This window comes from Schistocerca piceifrons, chromosome 8, assembly GCF_021461385.2.
Source record: "Schistocerca piceifrons isolate TAMUIC-IGC-003096 chromosome 8, iqSchPice1.1, whole genome shotgun sequence".
Lineage (NCBI taxonomy): Eukaryota > Metazoa > Arthropoda > Insecta > Orthoptera > Acrididae > Schistocerca > Schistocerca piceifrons.
The window spans coordinates 3,970,124-3,986,357 of record NC_060145.1 but is presented as its reverse complement, the minus strand read 5'-3'; the positions used below and the strand labels follow the sequence as shown (position 1 = coordinate 3,986,357).

Sequence of the window (16,234 nt, the reverse complement as noted above, 5' to 3'; positions counted from 1 at the left end):
ATTTGCAAGGCGACTCATGTTTGCCAATTACATCGATGGACGAGTACTCATGAGATACTGTGTAACTGAACCCCAAACCGGTGATCGGAGAAATAACCTGAAACTGTACTTTTCTCTTCTAATATTCGTGCGGAGTTACGCGACGCAATGATGAAGGCACCGGGCAGGCAAGGTTGAAATCACAGTCCTGCCTTCCAGGTTTAGGTATTCAGTAATTCACCTAAATCACTTGGACGAATACTGGGGTGGTTTCTGTGAAACAGGGACGGCTAATTTAGCGACCAGTCCTCAAACCTGACTTTAAACGCAATTTATACTGACCCCTCTGTCGTTGGAAAGTTAAACACTAACCATGTTTTCTTCGCTGCATTCGTGCAGCCTTATCTCAGGGTGGACCTTCCACTACAGGTTACTACTTGACGTGACCAGTAACTAAACTTGTTTCACGTTGGTCACTCAGGGATTTTGTCCCTCACATACCCAATACGACAGATGTGTGAAATGGGGTGGAAGCCACTAGCTTACGATCGTTTGAGACGAAGGGTAAACTTGTGCAGTGGGGCTAATGCAACGCGAGGAGCCTACCTCAAGCACTGACTTTTGCATGTAATATTCTTACATCACTGTATATATGTATAGGATTATGGTACAAGTCTGTTGAGTTATCCTATCTGTCGTCAATCAAAGATCACTTGCAGGCACTCAGTTTTCAGCTAATCGATTTCTTCGGGCGGTAAAATCTTTTTTCTCTACAACCTACATTTTGAAATATTAAAAATTGCTTCTTATAATTATTTGTACTAGGACCTTCTCTATGAGCTCCCACAGTGTAATTAAAATATTTGGTTTCTGTTTTCGAAATTACGTTCAGCTTCAAACACAAATGAAATCGTATCTACTTGACAACTCGTTCTACTCCATTCAAGAATTTATGAAAGTGTAGGTATGATTATTTCAAGAGTGTAAATCACTGTATGTAAGGAAAAAATTAATAAATCATATAAATGGTCAGCATTGTGCCATCCAAATCTTCCGATGAGATGGTGTATGATAATTGTAAAACTCACTCGTTCCATATCGTAGCGAGAGATCACTTATGATTCATGAAACGTACTTTATTAACTAACTGACTGACTGACCACCTACCTGATTTGCCAACATTTACTGGAAAACAGAAACACTTCCTGTTCACGCGGACATAATCGATTTTGTGGGAGATAGTGTCCATGAATAATTCCCACCAAGCCTGGTAGGAGTACACTGTTCAGCTCATTCTTTTACATTTTCTGTAAAAAAGTATTTTGAAGCAATAGAGGTATCTCAGTCGAAGTACAAGTTCAGTGTACGTCGATCTGAACAACTGATTTCACCCAAAACAATATTAATTAAAACATTTTTTTATTTTGACCTTTTTACACTGACTGTGTTTCTCAATATAGTATAACAAGATTTGCATGGGCACAGAACCAACAATCTGTCAGGTCTCTGAATTCTGTTTTGGTGCCCTGAATCTCGCTTAAAATTTGCCTTCAGCGTAATTTCATAACTTGAATCTGTGCAAAAGATACTTTTATTGAAAAGACGTTTTGTGAGGCCTGGTAAATGATATAAGGTCGACGTTGTAAAAGGTGATACATCAGATGGAGTGGGAATTCATTAGCAGAACGCGGGAGCAACAGGTGGTGGTTGGTTTGACAGCTGCAGCTGTATATTGCTCCAGATGGCTCAGTTTCATTTCTGACTGGTGGCCTTACTAGAATTCGTGCGCTATATATTTCTGTTTTTGCCGGATGCTCATAGCAAAGAAATATTACGTAAAGTTTTTCTTTGTTATTGAAGCTTAAGTACGAAGTCAGATGCAATTTCAAGCTGTGAATTTGCAATCCTGAACGAAACGACACCATCCTAGATAAATGTATACACGAGAGATGGAGATACGGACATCTACTAATGGGAGCTCGATTAAATGACAGAAAATAAATCTAGGTCGATATGTCGGTGGCTAATCTTTGTGAGAAATGGGTGGTTGCTGTGAAAGTAAAATGAGAGCGAGTGAGGTAGAAAAGGGAGTATTTATTGAGAGTATGACAAACACTGAGAGCGAGTACAGCACTATAAATAAGAGTCCCTGATGTGACGAGTGGAGACGACGTTTCGCGACGCAGCGCGGCGGCGTCTTCAGGTACGGAGTGTGGCGCGCGGCGGGCGGCGGCTGGCGGCTAGCGGCTAGCGGCGCAGCTCGCCCCAGTCCTCCTTGATCATGTCGGCCGCCTTCTCGGCCACCATGTAGGTGGGCGCGTTGGTGTGCGCCGTGGGGATGGCCGGGAAGACGGAGGCGTCGACGACGCGCAGCGCCTGCACGCCGTGCACGCGCAGCCGCGGGTCCACCACGGCCGTGTGGTCCCACGAGGGGCCCATCTTGCACGTGCCGCACTGGTGGTAGTTGGTGAAGGTCAGCTGCCGCATCGCGCACACCCAGTACCTGCGGACGGGAGGCAAGCGGGCTCGCTGTAGCTGGCGATGTGAGCGCGGAGCAGCGTGCGATAAACTGTCGTATTTGGACTACAAGTGGATGGCGCAAGGTTCCTGTTAACCAGACTTTCTCGCTATATCCTACATTAAAATCTGCACTGTCTCGTGAAGAGAAGGCATGTGACATACTTAATGGTTATTCATCTGTCGAACTGGTGGTGGTGGTGGTGGTGGTGGTGGCGGCGGCGGCGGGAGGGGAGGGGACATTAATGCTGGCCTTGGAGCAGGCTGCCTACTGTCACTAGTTTTCACCGTTTCGCTTTTCTCATCTACATCTGCATCATACTCCGCAAGCCACCTAATGCTGTGTATCGGAGGGTACTTTCGGTACCACTATCTGATCCATCCAACCCTGTTCCACCCGCGAATAGTGCGTGGGAAGAATGACTGTCGGTAAGCCTCTGTATTGGCTCTAATTCCTCGAATTTTCTCCTCGTTCGTCAATACGCGAGATGTATGTGGGGGGGGGGGGGGGGGGCAAGCAATATGTTATCCTACGCCTCCGGGAGATTGCTGTCCCGAAATTTCAATAGTAAATCTCTCCGTGATGCACAACGCCTCTCTCTTAACGTCCGCCAGTGGAGTTTGTTTAGCATCTCCGTAACGCTCTCTCGCCAGCTAAACGATCCCATGAGGAAACGCGCCGCTCTTTGTTGGATCTCTTCTATCTCTTCTATCAGTCCTACATGATAGGGATCCCAAATAGATGAACAGTACTCGAGAATGGGGCGAACAAGCGCCTCATAAGCCACTTCTTTCTTGGATGAGTTACATTTCCTTGAGATTCTTCCGATGAATCTATGTCTGCTTTTCCCACTATCTGTTTTATATAGTCATTCCACTTAAGGTCGCTCTGGATAGTTACGCCTAGCTATTTTACGGCAGACGCTGTCTGCAGCTATTTGTCATCAATATTGTAGCTGTACAGTAGTAGATATCTTTTCCTATGTATGCGCAATATGTTTCATTTATTTACGTTCAGGGTCAACTGCCAGAGCATAGAGCCTGCACCATTCGTCAATTCTCTGCAGGTCGTTCTTCAAATTCTATCTTCTGGCGTTGCTACTGTGGTATAAATAACTGCATCATCTGCGAAAAGTCTTAAAGTGCATGTGACGCTTTCTACCAGATTATATATATATATATATATATATATATATATATATATATATATATATATATATATATATATATATATATATATAGCGAACAGCAATGGTCCTATCACACTTCCCTGTGGCACTCCGGATATTACCTATACATCTCTGGATTTAGTTTCGTTAAGAGCAACGTGTTGAGTTCTACCTGCAAGAACGTGTTGAGTTCTACCTGCAAGAAAGTCTTGAATCCAATCGCAGGTCTGCTCCGATACCCAGTAATCTCGGCTTTTTTTTTTTTTTTTCATTAAACGGCAATGCGGGACGGTGTCAAATGCCTCACTGAAATCAAGGAACACGGCATCAACCTGAGCGCCGTTGTCCACTGCCCTGTGGATCTCACGGAGGAACAGAGAAAGAGTTGAGTTTCGCAGGATCTCTGTTTGCGGAGTCCTTGTTGATTTTTATAGAGGAGACGTTCATTTTCCAAGAACGTCATAATTCTTGAGCATAAAACATGTTCCATAATTCTACAACAGATTGACGTCAACGGTATAGGTCTATAATTATGTGGATCTGTCTTACGGCCTTTCTTAAAAACGGGAATGACCTTAGCTTTTTTCCAGTCGTTAGGTACCTTTCGTTGCTCAAGCGATCTACGATAAATTACTATTAGAAGGGGATCAAGTTTTCTCGCATGATCTGTGCAGAATCTTATAGGTATTTCACCTGGTCCTGAAGCCTTTCAACTACCAAGCAATTGTAGCTGCTTTACAATTCAGGTATCGGTTATCTCAATATCTGCCATTTCGATGTTCGTGTCGTATAACAGACGCGCTCGCACGCGCGCGCGCACACACACACACACACACACACACACACACACACACACACACACACACGTTATCGTCACTGCTTTCAACAGATACATTCAAGGCACAGTTCACGCAGCCTCGCGGTGAACGAGGCGCCGCAGCGCTTAGTGCTGTATCCTAGAAAATCGGCTACACTGCAGCACAGCCAGGGCTGGTGGGTTGCGCTCCAGGCAGGCGTCAATCGCCATTGTGTAAAACATCAGGTGGCGTGTACGATCAGTATAAATAACATTATGTGTATCCGCTGGCTTGCAGAAGGTTCTGCGGAATCCCATGGTACCACCACCACACGCGGCGCTACAGTTCCGGATTATTTCTCTACATTAGTCACGTGCACGCCAGCAAACGGAACAAGTAATCCTTCGGGCAATAGGTACTGAAACGGTCACGCCAGTTGCCGAGCAGACTCTGATACTCTCATCTCCGGTATCTTCAACAAGTTGCCAAGGAATCTACAAGCGGGAGGGTGTCGCTCTTGCCACTGACCACTGGGTCGTTGGAATCTTATGTTGATGGACAGGAGACTTAGTCTCACACTGAGTAATTTCCTAGTCTGACTTAGCCTGAGTGATAAAATTTCTAGCTGACCTACTGTACATGTAACTGATTAACCATTCAGACTTGACTGAGTAAGAGAGCGTATGTTTCTTCTTCTGAATTCTGACTGAAAAGATTAACCCCTTGAGTGTACCATTTTTAGTTGTGTAGACCTGCGTTCGAGCTAACTGATGCGCCGTTATTAACTGATTTCGTAGTGATTTAAGTAAAAGCGTGTGTTTGTAATTTCCTGCCTGGGAATATCAGTTAACGTGTTTTGTTCCGCTTCGGCCATGAGAGTTATCACACTTCCTCGTACTCGGCAGGACGATGGTTTCAATACCTGTTCAACCATCCACATTAAGGTTTTATGTCATTTCATCAAATCACTTAAGGCAAAGGACAGAATATTTCCTTCCCCGTCACTGCTTAATCCGACCCTAATGACTTCATTGTTGACGGAATGTTATACAATAAGCTTGTTTCCTTCCTCCACAGTCTGAGAAAAGGGGCCATTCTGTGCAAAAGACGAAATCCCTTTCCGATTAATGGGAATCCATCTCTCGCGGTCTTCCACCCATCAAAGCAATACGACTCTCTCTTGTTTCGTAGTTAAGTGTTTCCCAACCGGGGAGGGGGGGGGGGAGGTACTTACTCCTTGGGGATGAAATGACATTTATTTGTAAGCAGAAACAATAATGGTTTAACTATGATTTAGTCAGGAATCTTATTTAAAAAATAATCTCAATTGCCATTATTTCGTTAGATCTAGTATTTATATATGAATTCGTAGCATCTTTTGTTTGTGACAAGTCCGAAAGAAAAGACCCCATTCATTCATATATAACTGATTCGCCTCGACGGGCAATGAATCCACAATGTTCAGAGTGGATGCACATTTCCCACGGACTTCCAGCGGGAAACTAATAATTAGCGCAGGGAGGGACATGGACGGGGACTGCCAGACAGGTGGGGGTGAGAGACGGCCGGGTAGCGAGCCCAGGTAGTCCTCGAATTTCCGATAAACACTGTGTCCGAATGGCGTAGTGGTTAGCGCAACTGCCTAGTAAGTAGGAGACCTGGGTTCGCATTTTCACTCGTCACCACTGATTCCACAATAAGTCCCGATGCAACTGACATCAAAATGCCTTTCCTTTCTCCCCCTTCCACCTTCAATTTACGTAATAACTAATACCTAATATTTATTGTATTATCGTCATTACCAGCTCGGTAAAGGTCGTCTCTGTACTTCTCCAGGATTTATGTTTTTCAACTATAATCATCCATATTGATCTTGCATTTTTTCTAATGTCACATACTCTTCTTCCATTACGTCATCGTCTAGCGCTCTCATGACGTGCAGCAAAGATCTTCCTTGTTCCTCATTTGAATGATTGCGTGTTTCCATTTACGTATAATGAGATTTTCTGCTCCAGTCTGTTCCCTGGCTAATTTGTCCCTTCTACTGCGAGTCCAAGTAACACACAACATACGCCTCTCCATTGATCGCTGACCAAGCCCTTGTTTTTAATGTTTTTCGATTTAAAAGACTACGTATCATGTACAAAAATGGTTCAAATGGCTCTGAGCACTATGGGACTTAACGTCTGTGGTCATCAGTGCCCTAGAACTTAGAACTACTTAAACCTAACTAACCTAAGGACATCACACACATCCATGCCCGAGGCAGGATTCGAACCTGCGACCGTAGCAGTCGCGCGGTTCCGGACTGAGCGCCTAGAACCGCTAGACCACCGCGGCCGGCATCATGTACAAAGCCAAAACTGATACTACACATGAATTGTAAACTTTGTTTCAGAGGAATCAGATGCTTACATTTGAAAATTCTGTTAAGTTTACCAAAAACATTCCAAGCCATTTTTACTTTTCTGTTTGGCTACTTTGCTGTATGTCAACCCATAGTCATATTAATTTCAGTACTTTGGTTCTTAGAAAATCAACATTGTTCTAAGAACGTTTTCTTGACTCCGCTAAGAAAACGCGGTGAAAGTAGATTTGGTTAAAACAGAACAGTCACATTTTCTGGAAAATAATGGACGTTCGTCGCCAGTCTGCCGGGACACGCCTGAGGTGTACCAACTTCATTTTCTACAACTTGTAGGTGTGAAGTACGCTTTGGATTCTGGAAACAACGAAAAACGGGAAAAAGATTCAACTTGAGGCACGGATTCCGATGTATGTTCCTCGACACCAAATGGAAAATAAAATACACTCCTGGAAATTGAAATAAGAACACCGTGAATTCACTGTCCCAGGAAGGGGAAACTTTATTGACACATTCCTGGGGTCAGATACATCACATGATCACACTGACAGAACCACAGGCACATAGACACAGGCAACAGAGCATGCACAATGTCGGCACTAGTACAGTGTATATCCACCTTTCGCAGCAATGCAGGCTGCTATTCTCCCATGGAGACGATCGTAGAGATGCTGGATGTAGTCCTGTGGAACGGCTTGCCATGCCATTTCCACCCGGCGCCTCAGTTGGACCAGCGTTCGTGCTGGACGTGCAGACCGCGTGAGACGACGCTTCATCCAGTCCCAAACATGCTCAATGGGGGACAGATCCGGAGATCTTGCTGGCCAGGGTAGTTGACTTACACCTTCTAGAGCACGTTGTGTGGCACGGGATACATGCGGACGTGCATTGTCCTGTTGGAACAGCAAGTTCCCTTGACGGTCTAGGAATGGTAGAACGATGGGTTCGATGACAATTTGGATGTACCGTGCACTATTCAGTGTCCTCTCGACGATCACCAGTGGTGTACGTCCAGTGTAGGAGATCGCTCCCCACACCATGATGCCGGGTGTTGGCCCTGTGTGCCTCGGTCGTATGCAGTCCTGATTGTGGCGCTCACCTGCACGGCGCCAAACACGCATACGACCATCATTGGCACCAAGGCAGAAGCGACTCTCATCGCTGAAGACGACACGTCTCCATTCGTCCCTCCATTCACGCCTGTCGCGACACCACTGGAGGCGAGCTGCACGATGTTGGGGCGTGAGCGGAAGACGGCCTAACGGTGTGCGGGACCGTAGCCCAGCTTCATGGAGACGGTTGCGAATGGTCCTCGCCGATACCCCAGGAGCAACAGTGTCCCTAATTTGCTGGGAAGTGGCGGTGCGGTCCCCTACGGCACTGCGTAGGATCCTACGGTCTTGGCGTGCATCCGTGCGTCGCTGCGGTCCGGTCCCAGGTCGACGGGCACGTGCACCTTCCGCCGACCACTGGCGACAACATCGATGTACTGTGGAGACCTCACGCCCCACGTGTTGAGCAATTCGGCGGTACGTCCACCCGGCCTCCCGCATGCCCACTATACGCCCTCGCTCAAAGTCCGTCAACTGCACATACGGTTCACGTCCACGCTGTCGCGGCATGCTACCAGTGTTAAAGACTGCGATGGAGCTCCGAATGCCACGGCAAACTGGCTGACACTGACGGCGGCGGTGCACAAATGCTCCGCAGCTAGCGCCATTCGACGGCCAACACCGCGGTTCCTGGTGTGTCCGCTGTGCCGTGCGTGTGACCATTGCTTGTACAGCCCTCTCGCAGTGTCCGGAGCAAGTATGGTGGGTCGGACACACCGGTGTCAATGTGTTCTTTTTTTCCATTTCCAGGAGTGTATGTAGTGAGAAATCAGCAGAATCAACCATGTGAATTGACTCATTATTTCTTGGTTTAATGAAAAGAGTAAATTTTATATGTCTGATCGTTAACCCTACTTAGTTAACTTAAACATAGATGTAATTTTTTTTAGTGTAAAATGTTTAGTTGGATGCAGTATGTTTTTGCGGTGTTGGGACAGGAGTTGTGGGTCAATGTCTGATGTTCTTCACGGATAAAGTTCTTAGAAAAATCGAGAATCATTGCGATGGTAAAGCGTTGTTTTTATATTTAATGATTTTAATTATATAGAATTGTCCCGTGTATGAGAATAATTTTCGCGTCGTAGAGGTTTTGACCCGGCCTTCGCTCAGTTAGCTGTTAGCTATTGCATCATATCGTGACCTCCCGACTCAGCAGCATTAGTGGCAGAACAACTGAGAGAAAATTTGGAATACATTTCACATAAATTTTCTCAGCATGTTATAGTCTTAGGTGGAGATTTCAATTTACCAGATATAGACTGGGACACTCAGATGTTTAGGACGGGTGGTAGGGACAGAGCATCGAGTGACATTATACTGAGTGCACTATCCGAAAATTACCTCGAGCAATTAAACAGAGAACCGACTCGTGGAGATAACATCTTGGACCTACTGATAACAAACAGTCCCGAATTTTTCGACTCTGTATGTACAGAACAGGGAATCAGTGATCATAAGGCCGTTGCAGCATCCCTGAATATGGAAGTTAATAGGAATATAAAAAAAGGGAGGAAGGTTTATCTGTTTAGCAAGAGTAATAGAAGGCAGATTTCAGACTACCTAACAGATCAAAACGAAAATTTCTGTTCCGACACTGACAATGTTGAGTGTTTATGGAAAAAGTTCAAGGCAATCGTAAAATGCGTTTTAGACAGGTACGTGCCGAGTAATACTGTGAGGGACGGGAAAAATCCACCGTGGTACAACAACAAAGTTAGGAAACTACTGCGAAAGCAAAGAGAGCTCCACTCCAAGTTTAAACGCAGCCAAAACCTCTCAGACAAACAGAAGCTAAACGATGTCAAAGTTAGCGTAAGGAGGGCTATGCGTGAAGCGTTCATTGAATTCGAAAGTAAAATTCTATGTACCGACTTCACAGAAAATCCTAGGAAGTTCTGGTCTTACGTTAAATCAGTAAGTGGCTCGAAACAGCATATCCAGACACTCCGGGATGATGATGGCATTGAAACAGAGGATGACACGCGTAAAGCTGAAATACTAAACACCTTTTTCCAAAGCTGTTTCACAGAGGAAGACGGCACTGCAGTTCCTTCTCTAAATCCTCGCACAAACGAAAAAATGGCTGACATCGAAATAAGTGTCCAAGGAATAGAAAAGCAACTGGAATCACTCAATAGAGGAAAGTCCACTGGACCTGACGGGATACCAATTCGATTCTACACTGAGTACGCGAAAGAACTTGCCCCCCCCCCCCCTTCTAACAGCCGTGTACCGCAAGTCTCTAGAGGAACGGAGGGTTCCAAATGATTGGAAAAGAGCACAGATAGTCCCAGTCCTCAAGAAGGGTCGTCGAGCAGATGCGCAAAACTATAGACCTATATCTCTTACGTCGATCTCTTGTAGAATTTTAGAACATGTTTTTTGCTCGCGTATCATGTCATTTCTGGAAACCCAGAATCTACTATGTAGGAATCAACATGGATCCCGGAAACAGCGATCGTGTGAGACCCAACTCGCCTTATTTGTTCATGAGACCCAGAAAATATTAGATACAGGCTCCCAGGTAGATGCTATTTTTCTTGACTTCCGGAAGGCGTTCGATACAGTTCCGCACTGTCGCCTGATAAACAAAGTAAGAGCCTACGGAATATCAGACCAGCTGTGTGGCTGGATTGAAGAGTTTTTAGCAAACAGAACACAGCATGTTGTTATCAATGGAGAGACGTCTACAGACGTTAAAGTAACCTCTGGCGTGCCACAGGGGAGTGTTATGGGACCATTGCTTTTCACAATATATATAAATGACTTAGTAGATAGTGTCGGAAGTTCCATGCGGCTTTTCGCGGATGATGCTGTAGTATACAGAGAAGTTGCAGCATTAGAAAATTGTAACGAAATGCAGGAAGATCTGCAGCGGATAGGCACTTGGTGCAGGGAGTGGCAACTGACCCTTAACATAGACAAATGTAATGTATTGCGAATGCACAGAAAGAAGGATCCTTTATTGTATGATTATATGATAGCGGAACAAACACTGGTAGCAGTTACTTCTGTAAAATATCTGGGATTATGCGTGCGGAACGATTTGAAGTGGAATGATCATATAAAATTAATTGTTGGTAAGGCGGGTACCAGGTTGAGATTCATTGGGAGAGTCCTTAGAAAATGCAGTCCATCAACAAAGGAGGTGGCTTACAAAACACTCGTTCGACCTATACTTGAGTATTGCTCATCAGTGTGGGATCCGTACCAGATCTGGTTGACGGAGGAGATAGAGAAGATCCAAAGAAGAGCGGCGCGTTTCGTCACAGGGTTATTTGGTAACCGTGATAGCGTTACGGAGATGTTTAATAAACTCAAGTGGCAGACTCTGCAAGAGAGGTGCTCTGCATCGCGGTGTAGCTTGCTCGCCAGGTTTCGAGAGGGTGCGTTTCTGGATGAGGTATCGAATATATTGCTTCCCCCTACTTATACCTCCCGAGGAGATCACGAATGTAAAATTAGAGAGATTAGAGCGCGCACGGAGGCTTTCAGACAGTCGTTCTTCCCGCGAACCATACGCGACTGGAACAGGAAAGGGAGGTAATGACAGTGGCACGTAAAGTGCCCTCCGCCACACACCGTTGGGTGGCTTGCGGAGTATCAATGTAGATGTAGATGTAGACCGAACAAATCTGATCGGCATTAGACTATCGCGGCTGTTACTGGGGGGGGGGGGGGGGGGGGACACTTAGCCTCGAAGAGTGAGACAGGAGGCGGGGAACACAGCGACTAAATATGTTGTGGCGCGGACGCCTTTTTGGGAAAACACAGTTCCAGACAGTACTCAAATGTAATAACGCAGGGGATGGCTCAAGGTGGTAAATAGATTTTTGACTAGATTCTTCTTGTACATCTACATCTACACACATAATCCGCAAGCCATAGTATGGTGCACGGCAGAGGGTACTTTATACCACTATCAGTCATTAAATTTCCTTCTCAACTCGCAAGCAGAACGAGGAAAACACAGCTGTCAATATGTCTCGGTGCGAACCCTTACTTCTCCTGTCCTCGTGATCATAACGCGAAATCTCCATTGGGGGCAGTAGAGTCGTTCAGCAGGAAGCTTCAAATGCTGGTTCTCTAAACTTTCTCAAAAGTATTTCGCGAAGGGAACGTCGAGTTTCCTCCCAGGACTTCCCGTTTGAGTTCACGAAGCATCTACAGAATATGGATAGAAAGAAAACCAAAGAAAGACGGACGCAGTGAGAAGTAGCCTAAATGGAAATACGGCAGTGACTAACTGAACGTCTGAACTGTGGGCCATCATGTAAGCAAAATAATACATGAAGCACATAAAAAACCAGACTAGCACAGATAAAGAAGATCCTGATCAAGGAAGTCCACTAATACGAAACATAGGCCTTAATTTGAGGGAGACATTTCAGAGACAGTACCTCTGGAGCACTGTATTACACTGAAGAGCCAAAGAAACAGGAACACCTGCCTAGTACCGTGTAAGCTTCCGCGAGCACGCGGAAGTGGCGCAACACGACTTGGCATGGACTCGACTAACGTTTTAAGTGGTGCTGGAGGGAAGTGACACCATGAATCCAGCAGGGCTGTCCATAAATGCGTAAGAGTACGAGAGGGTGCAGATCCCTTCTGAACAGCGTGTTGCAAGGCATCTCAGATGTGCGCAATGATGTTCGTGCCAGGGGAGTGCAGTGGGCAGCGGAAGTGTTTAAACTCAGAAGACTGTTCCTGGGGCCACGATCCACTCTGTAGAAATTCTGGACGTGTAGGTTGTCGCATTGTCCTGCTGGAATTGCCCGAGTACGTACACGTATCATGGGTCCCATATCAATCCAATTGCACGCGCCTCTCTCCATTACAGAGCCTCCATAGCCGTACACATCCATCCGATCGGTACAATGAAACGAGACTCGTCCGACCAGGCAACATGTTTCCAGTCATAAACAGTCCAATGTCTGTGTTGACGCCCCACGCCTAAAGCTTCGCGTTGTGCAGTCATCTAGGGTATACGCGTGGGCCTTCGACTCCGAAAGCCCATATCGATGATGTTTCGTTGAATGGTTCGCACGCTGACTTTTGTTGATGACCTAGAATTGAAATCTGCAGCAATTTGCGGAAGGGTTGCACTTGTGTCACGTTGAAAATTCTATTCAGTCGTTGTTGGTCCAGTTTTTGCAGGATGTTTTTCTGGCCGCAGCGACGTCGGGGATTAGGAGTTTTACCCGATTCCTGATATTCACGGTACACTCTTGAAATGGTCGTAAGGGAAAATCCCCACTTCATCCCTACCTCTGAGATGCTGTGTCCCAACGCTCGTGCGCTGACTGAGACACCATGTTCAAACTTCAGACTTAATAACCTGCCATTGTAGCAGCAGTAACATATCTAACACTTGCGCTAGACACTTGTTGTCTTATATAGGCGTTATCGACCACAGCTCCGTATTGTGCCTGTTTACATACCAGGTTTGGAACTTAAATAGTGGCAACTATATATTCACAACTGACACAAAAGAGTTACATGTTTGCACCTGTTACTGTCCTTCAGAGTAGTCACCAGCGTTGTGTAGAACCCGTTTCCAGCGATGTGGAAGGCGTAGTATACCGTTAGCAGAGCCTGTTCTCTTGATGGTGCGAATGGAGCGGCCTACTGCGTGTCGAATCCATGGAACAGTTCTGAAGCGAATGCCACCGTCATCGCACAGTATTACTGTTGGTTTTTGGAGCATCACCTACTACCAGCTTTGCGAAAGAAGCGGCCCACCCATCATTTTGCACGACAATACGAGGGCGCATATAGCGCTAGCTGTGGCTGCTCTGTTCGGTCGATGGGACTGGGAAGTACTGTACCATCCACCATACTACGCGGACTTGAGTCCTTGTGACTTTGATTTGATTCCGAAGATGAAGGAACCACTTCGTGGCAGTCGCTTCAGAAATTTTCCAGAAATTCGACAGGCAATAGACCGCTCCATTCGCACCATCAATAAAACAGGCTCGGCTAACGGTATACCACGCCTTCCACATCGCTGGCAACGGGTTCTACACAACGCTGGTGACTACTCTGAAGGACGGTAACAGGTGCAAACATGTTACTCTTTTGTATCGGTTGTGAATAAATAGTTGCCACTATTTAAGTTCCAACCCTCGTATCTCTGTATTTGAATACGCATGCCTGTACGAGTTTCTTTGGCGCTTCAGTGTACGTCGAAGTGAATCGTTGACTGTTAGAACAAACAATAATGGGTTCGAAAGTCAGTATTCGTGCGAGCTACGAAGTACGTACTGTAATTGGAATTTTAGGTACAAAAAAATCTAGAACTGCTCTACTGAATAAGGACTGTGTCTAGTTAATAGGCGTATGGTAATGAGTGAGAGAAATATTGGATAATGGTGTTGACACTTTAAAAGTAGCCGTACTAATGCGCACGGTAAAGAGCAAATTGGTAGGTCCAGAATCGAGACCAATTAAATCGAGAGGTAAATGAACGAAAACCTGCCATCCGATCCACATCTGGTGACTGTTGCTACGGTTGACAAGGTTTACTAACGTGGGACGCATCACTCCGTACGCGATTGTCGCGGCAGAGCTTGGATGTCGCAGATCCCGTGCAAGGTGCGTACCGTAAGTCCTTATGAGCAAACATACAGTGTATGGAGTGTCTACATCTACATCTACATTTATACTCCGCAAGCCACCCAACGGTGTGCCAAGAGGACTAGCATTTTGACGGCTATCAACGAGAGTGTGATCATTTGTTTTTCGACAGTGTTACGGGGGCAGAGACGTAAGTGTGCGAAGCAAACGCAAAATCAAGGCAACTGTCAGTACAGAACGTCCTTGTCATGATGCAGCATTCACTTGTCTCTAACGTCCGGTCTCATTCGATTTACCCTCTTCCAGAGCCTTTAACAGGTCACCCATCGTCCTCTTTGTTAAACATCGGCCTGATCTCAGAAGGGCACGCACACGTTCGACATGTTCGTCAGGTTGTGAAGTTGAAGGACTCCATGAGCGAGGGTCATCTTCAACGTATTCTCGGCCTTACAAAACTGATTTGTGCCACTGAAAAGCTTCCCCATATGCTTGTTTCAAGTTTTCAAAAGGTCTCACTCGCAAATTCTCGAAGTTTAATACAGAAGCTGATGGGAAAATGATTCTCTAATTCCTCTGTTCCATTTTAGTAACACAGAAACAAATACGCAACTTCATTGATGGCGTACTCAAAAATTACCTAGTGGGTGCACTACCTCGGACTGAGCGTTTGGAAGGGACAAAACACCGATCTACACAAGTAGCACGATACAGCGTCGCCAGATCGCTCGCATTACTGTTATATTTTTCTCACATACCCCATACATTCGGTATCACTCAGCACTGGTGACGACAGCAGGCTTCGGTGCTTGCCGATACTTCAGTCTAGAGTTCAGAAGCGGCAGTTGGGTCTGCTGGTGCGAAAGGCAAGAAAATAAAGGAGAGCAGAGTCGCTTTCCAGTGCAGGCAGAGGATGGAGGCAACGACTAAACACAGACGGTGTTGCTGATTACGACCAAATATTAAGTCACTCCATGGCCAATTGAAACGCCATCTCCGTCATTGGAAGAGGGAATCCGAAAGACCACCTTATTTGTAAGCTAAAGGACGAGGGGCTGGAAAGAGGGAAGCTTTTGGACATACAGTGAGGTGACAAAAGTCATGGAATAAAGATATGGGCGTCGCGTACACAGCGTATAAGAGGGCAGTGCACTGGCGGAGCTGTGGTTTGTACTTTCCGACGTGGTTATGGCCGCAAGACGGAAACTAAGAGAGCTTGAACGCGGAATGGTAGTTGCAGCTACAAGCTTGGGAATCCCGTTTCAGGAATCGTTAGGTAATTCAATATTCCGACAGACAGTGTGAAGAGTGTGCGAGAATAGCAAATTTGAGGCATTGCCTCTCGCCGCCGACAATGCAGTAGCTGACGGCCTTCACTTGATGACCGAAAGCAGCGGCGTTTGCGTGGAGTTTTCGGAGCCAACAGACGAGCAACGCTGCGTGAAATAACAGCAGAAGTCGATGTGGGACATACGAGGAACGTATCCGTTAGGGCAGTACAGCGGAATTTTTCGTTAGTGGGCTATGGCAGCGGACGACAGACATGAATGCCTTTGCTTACGACACGACATCGCTGTAGCACTTCCCCATGGGCTCGTGATCATACAGCTTGGACCTTAGACTACTGGAAAACCGCGGCCTAGTGAGATGAGTCCTGACTTCACGTGATAATAGCTGACGGTAGGGTTCAAGTGTGGCGCAAATTCATGTTGTCAAGAAGGC

The 16,234-nt window shown here is 46.0% G+C and overlaps 1 protein-coding gene across 1 annotated transcript in view; it reads right to left on the bottom strand.

Moving 5' to 3' along the window:
• Window positions 1–2,226: 2,226 nt before the first annotated feature.
• The window catches only part of LOC124711476 (glucose dehydrogenase [FAD, quinone]-like), a 161,532-nt gene continuing 147,524 nt past the window's right edge, over window positions 2,227–16,234 (bottom strand). The window contains exon 8 of the mRNA XM_047241582.1: window positions 2,227–2,482. Coding sequence (XP_047097538.1) covers window positions 2,227–2,482 — 256 coding nt within the window. The remainder of the gene's footprint in view (window positions 2,483–16,234) is intronic.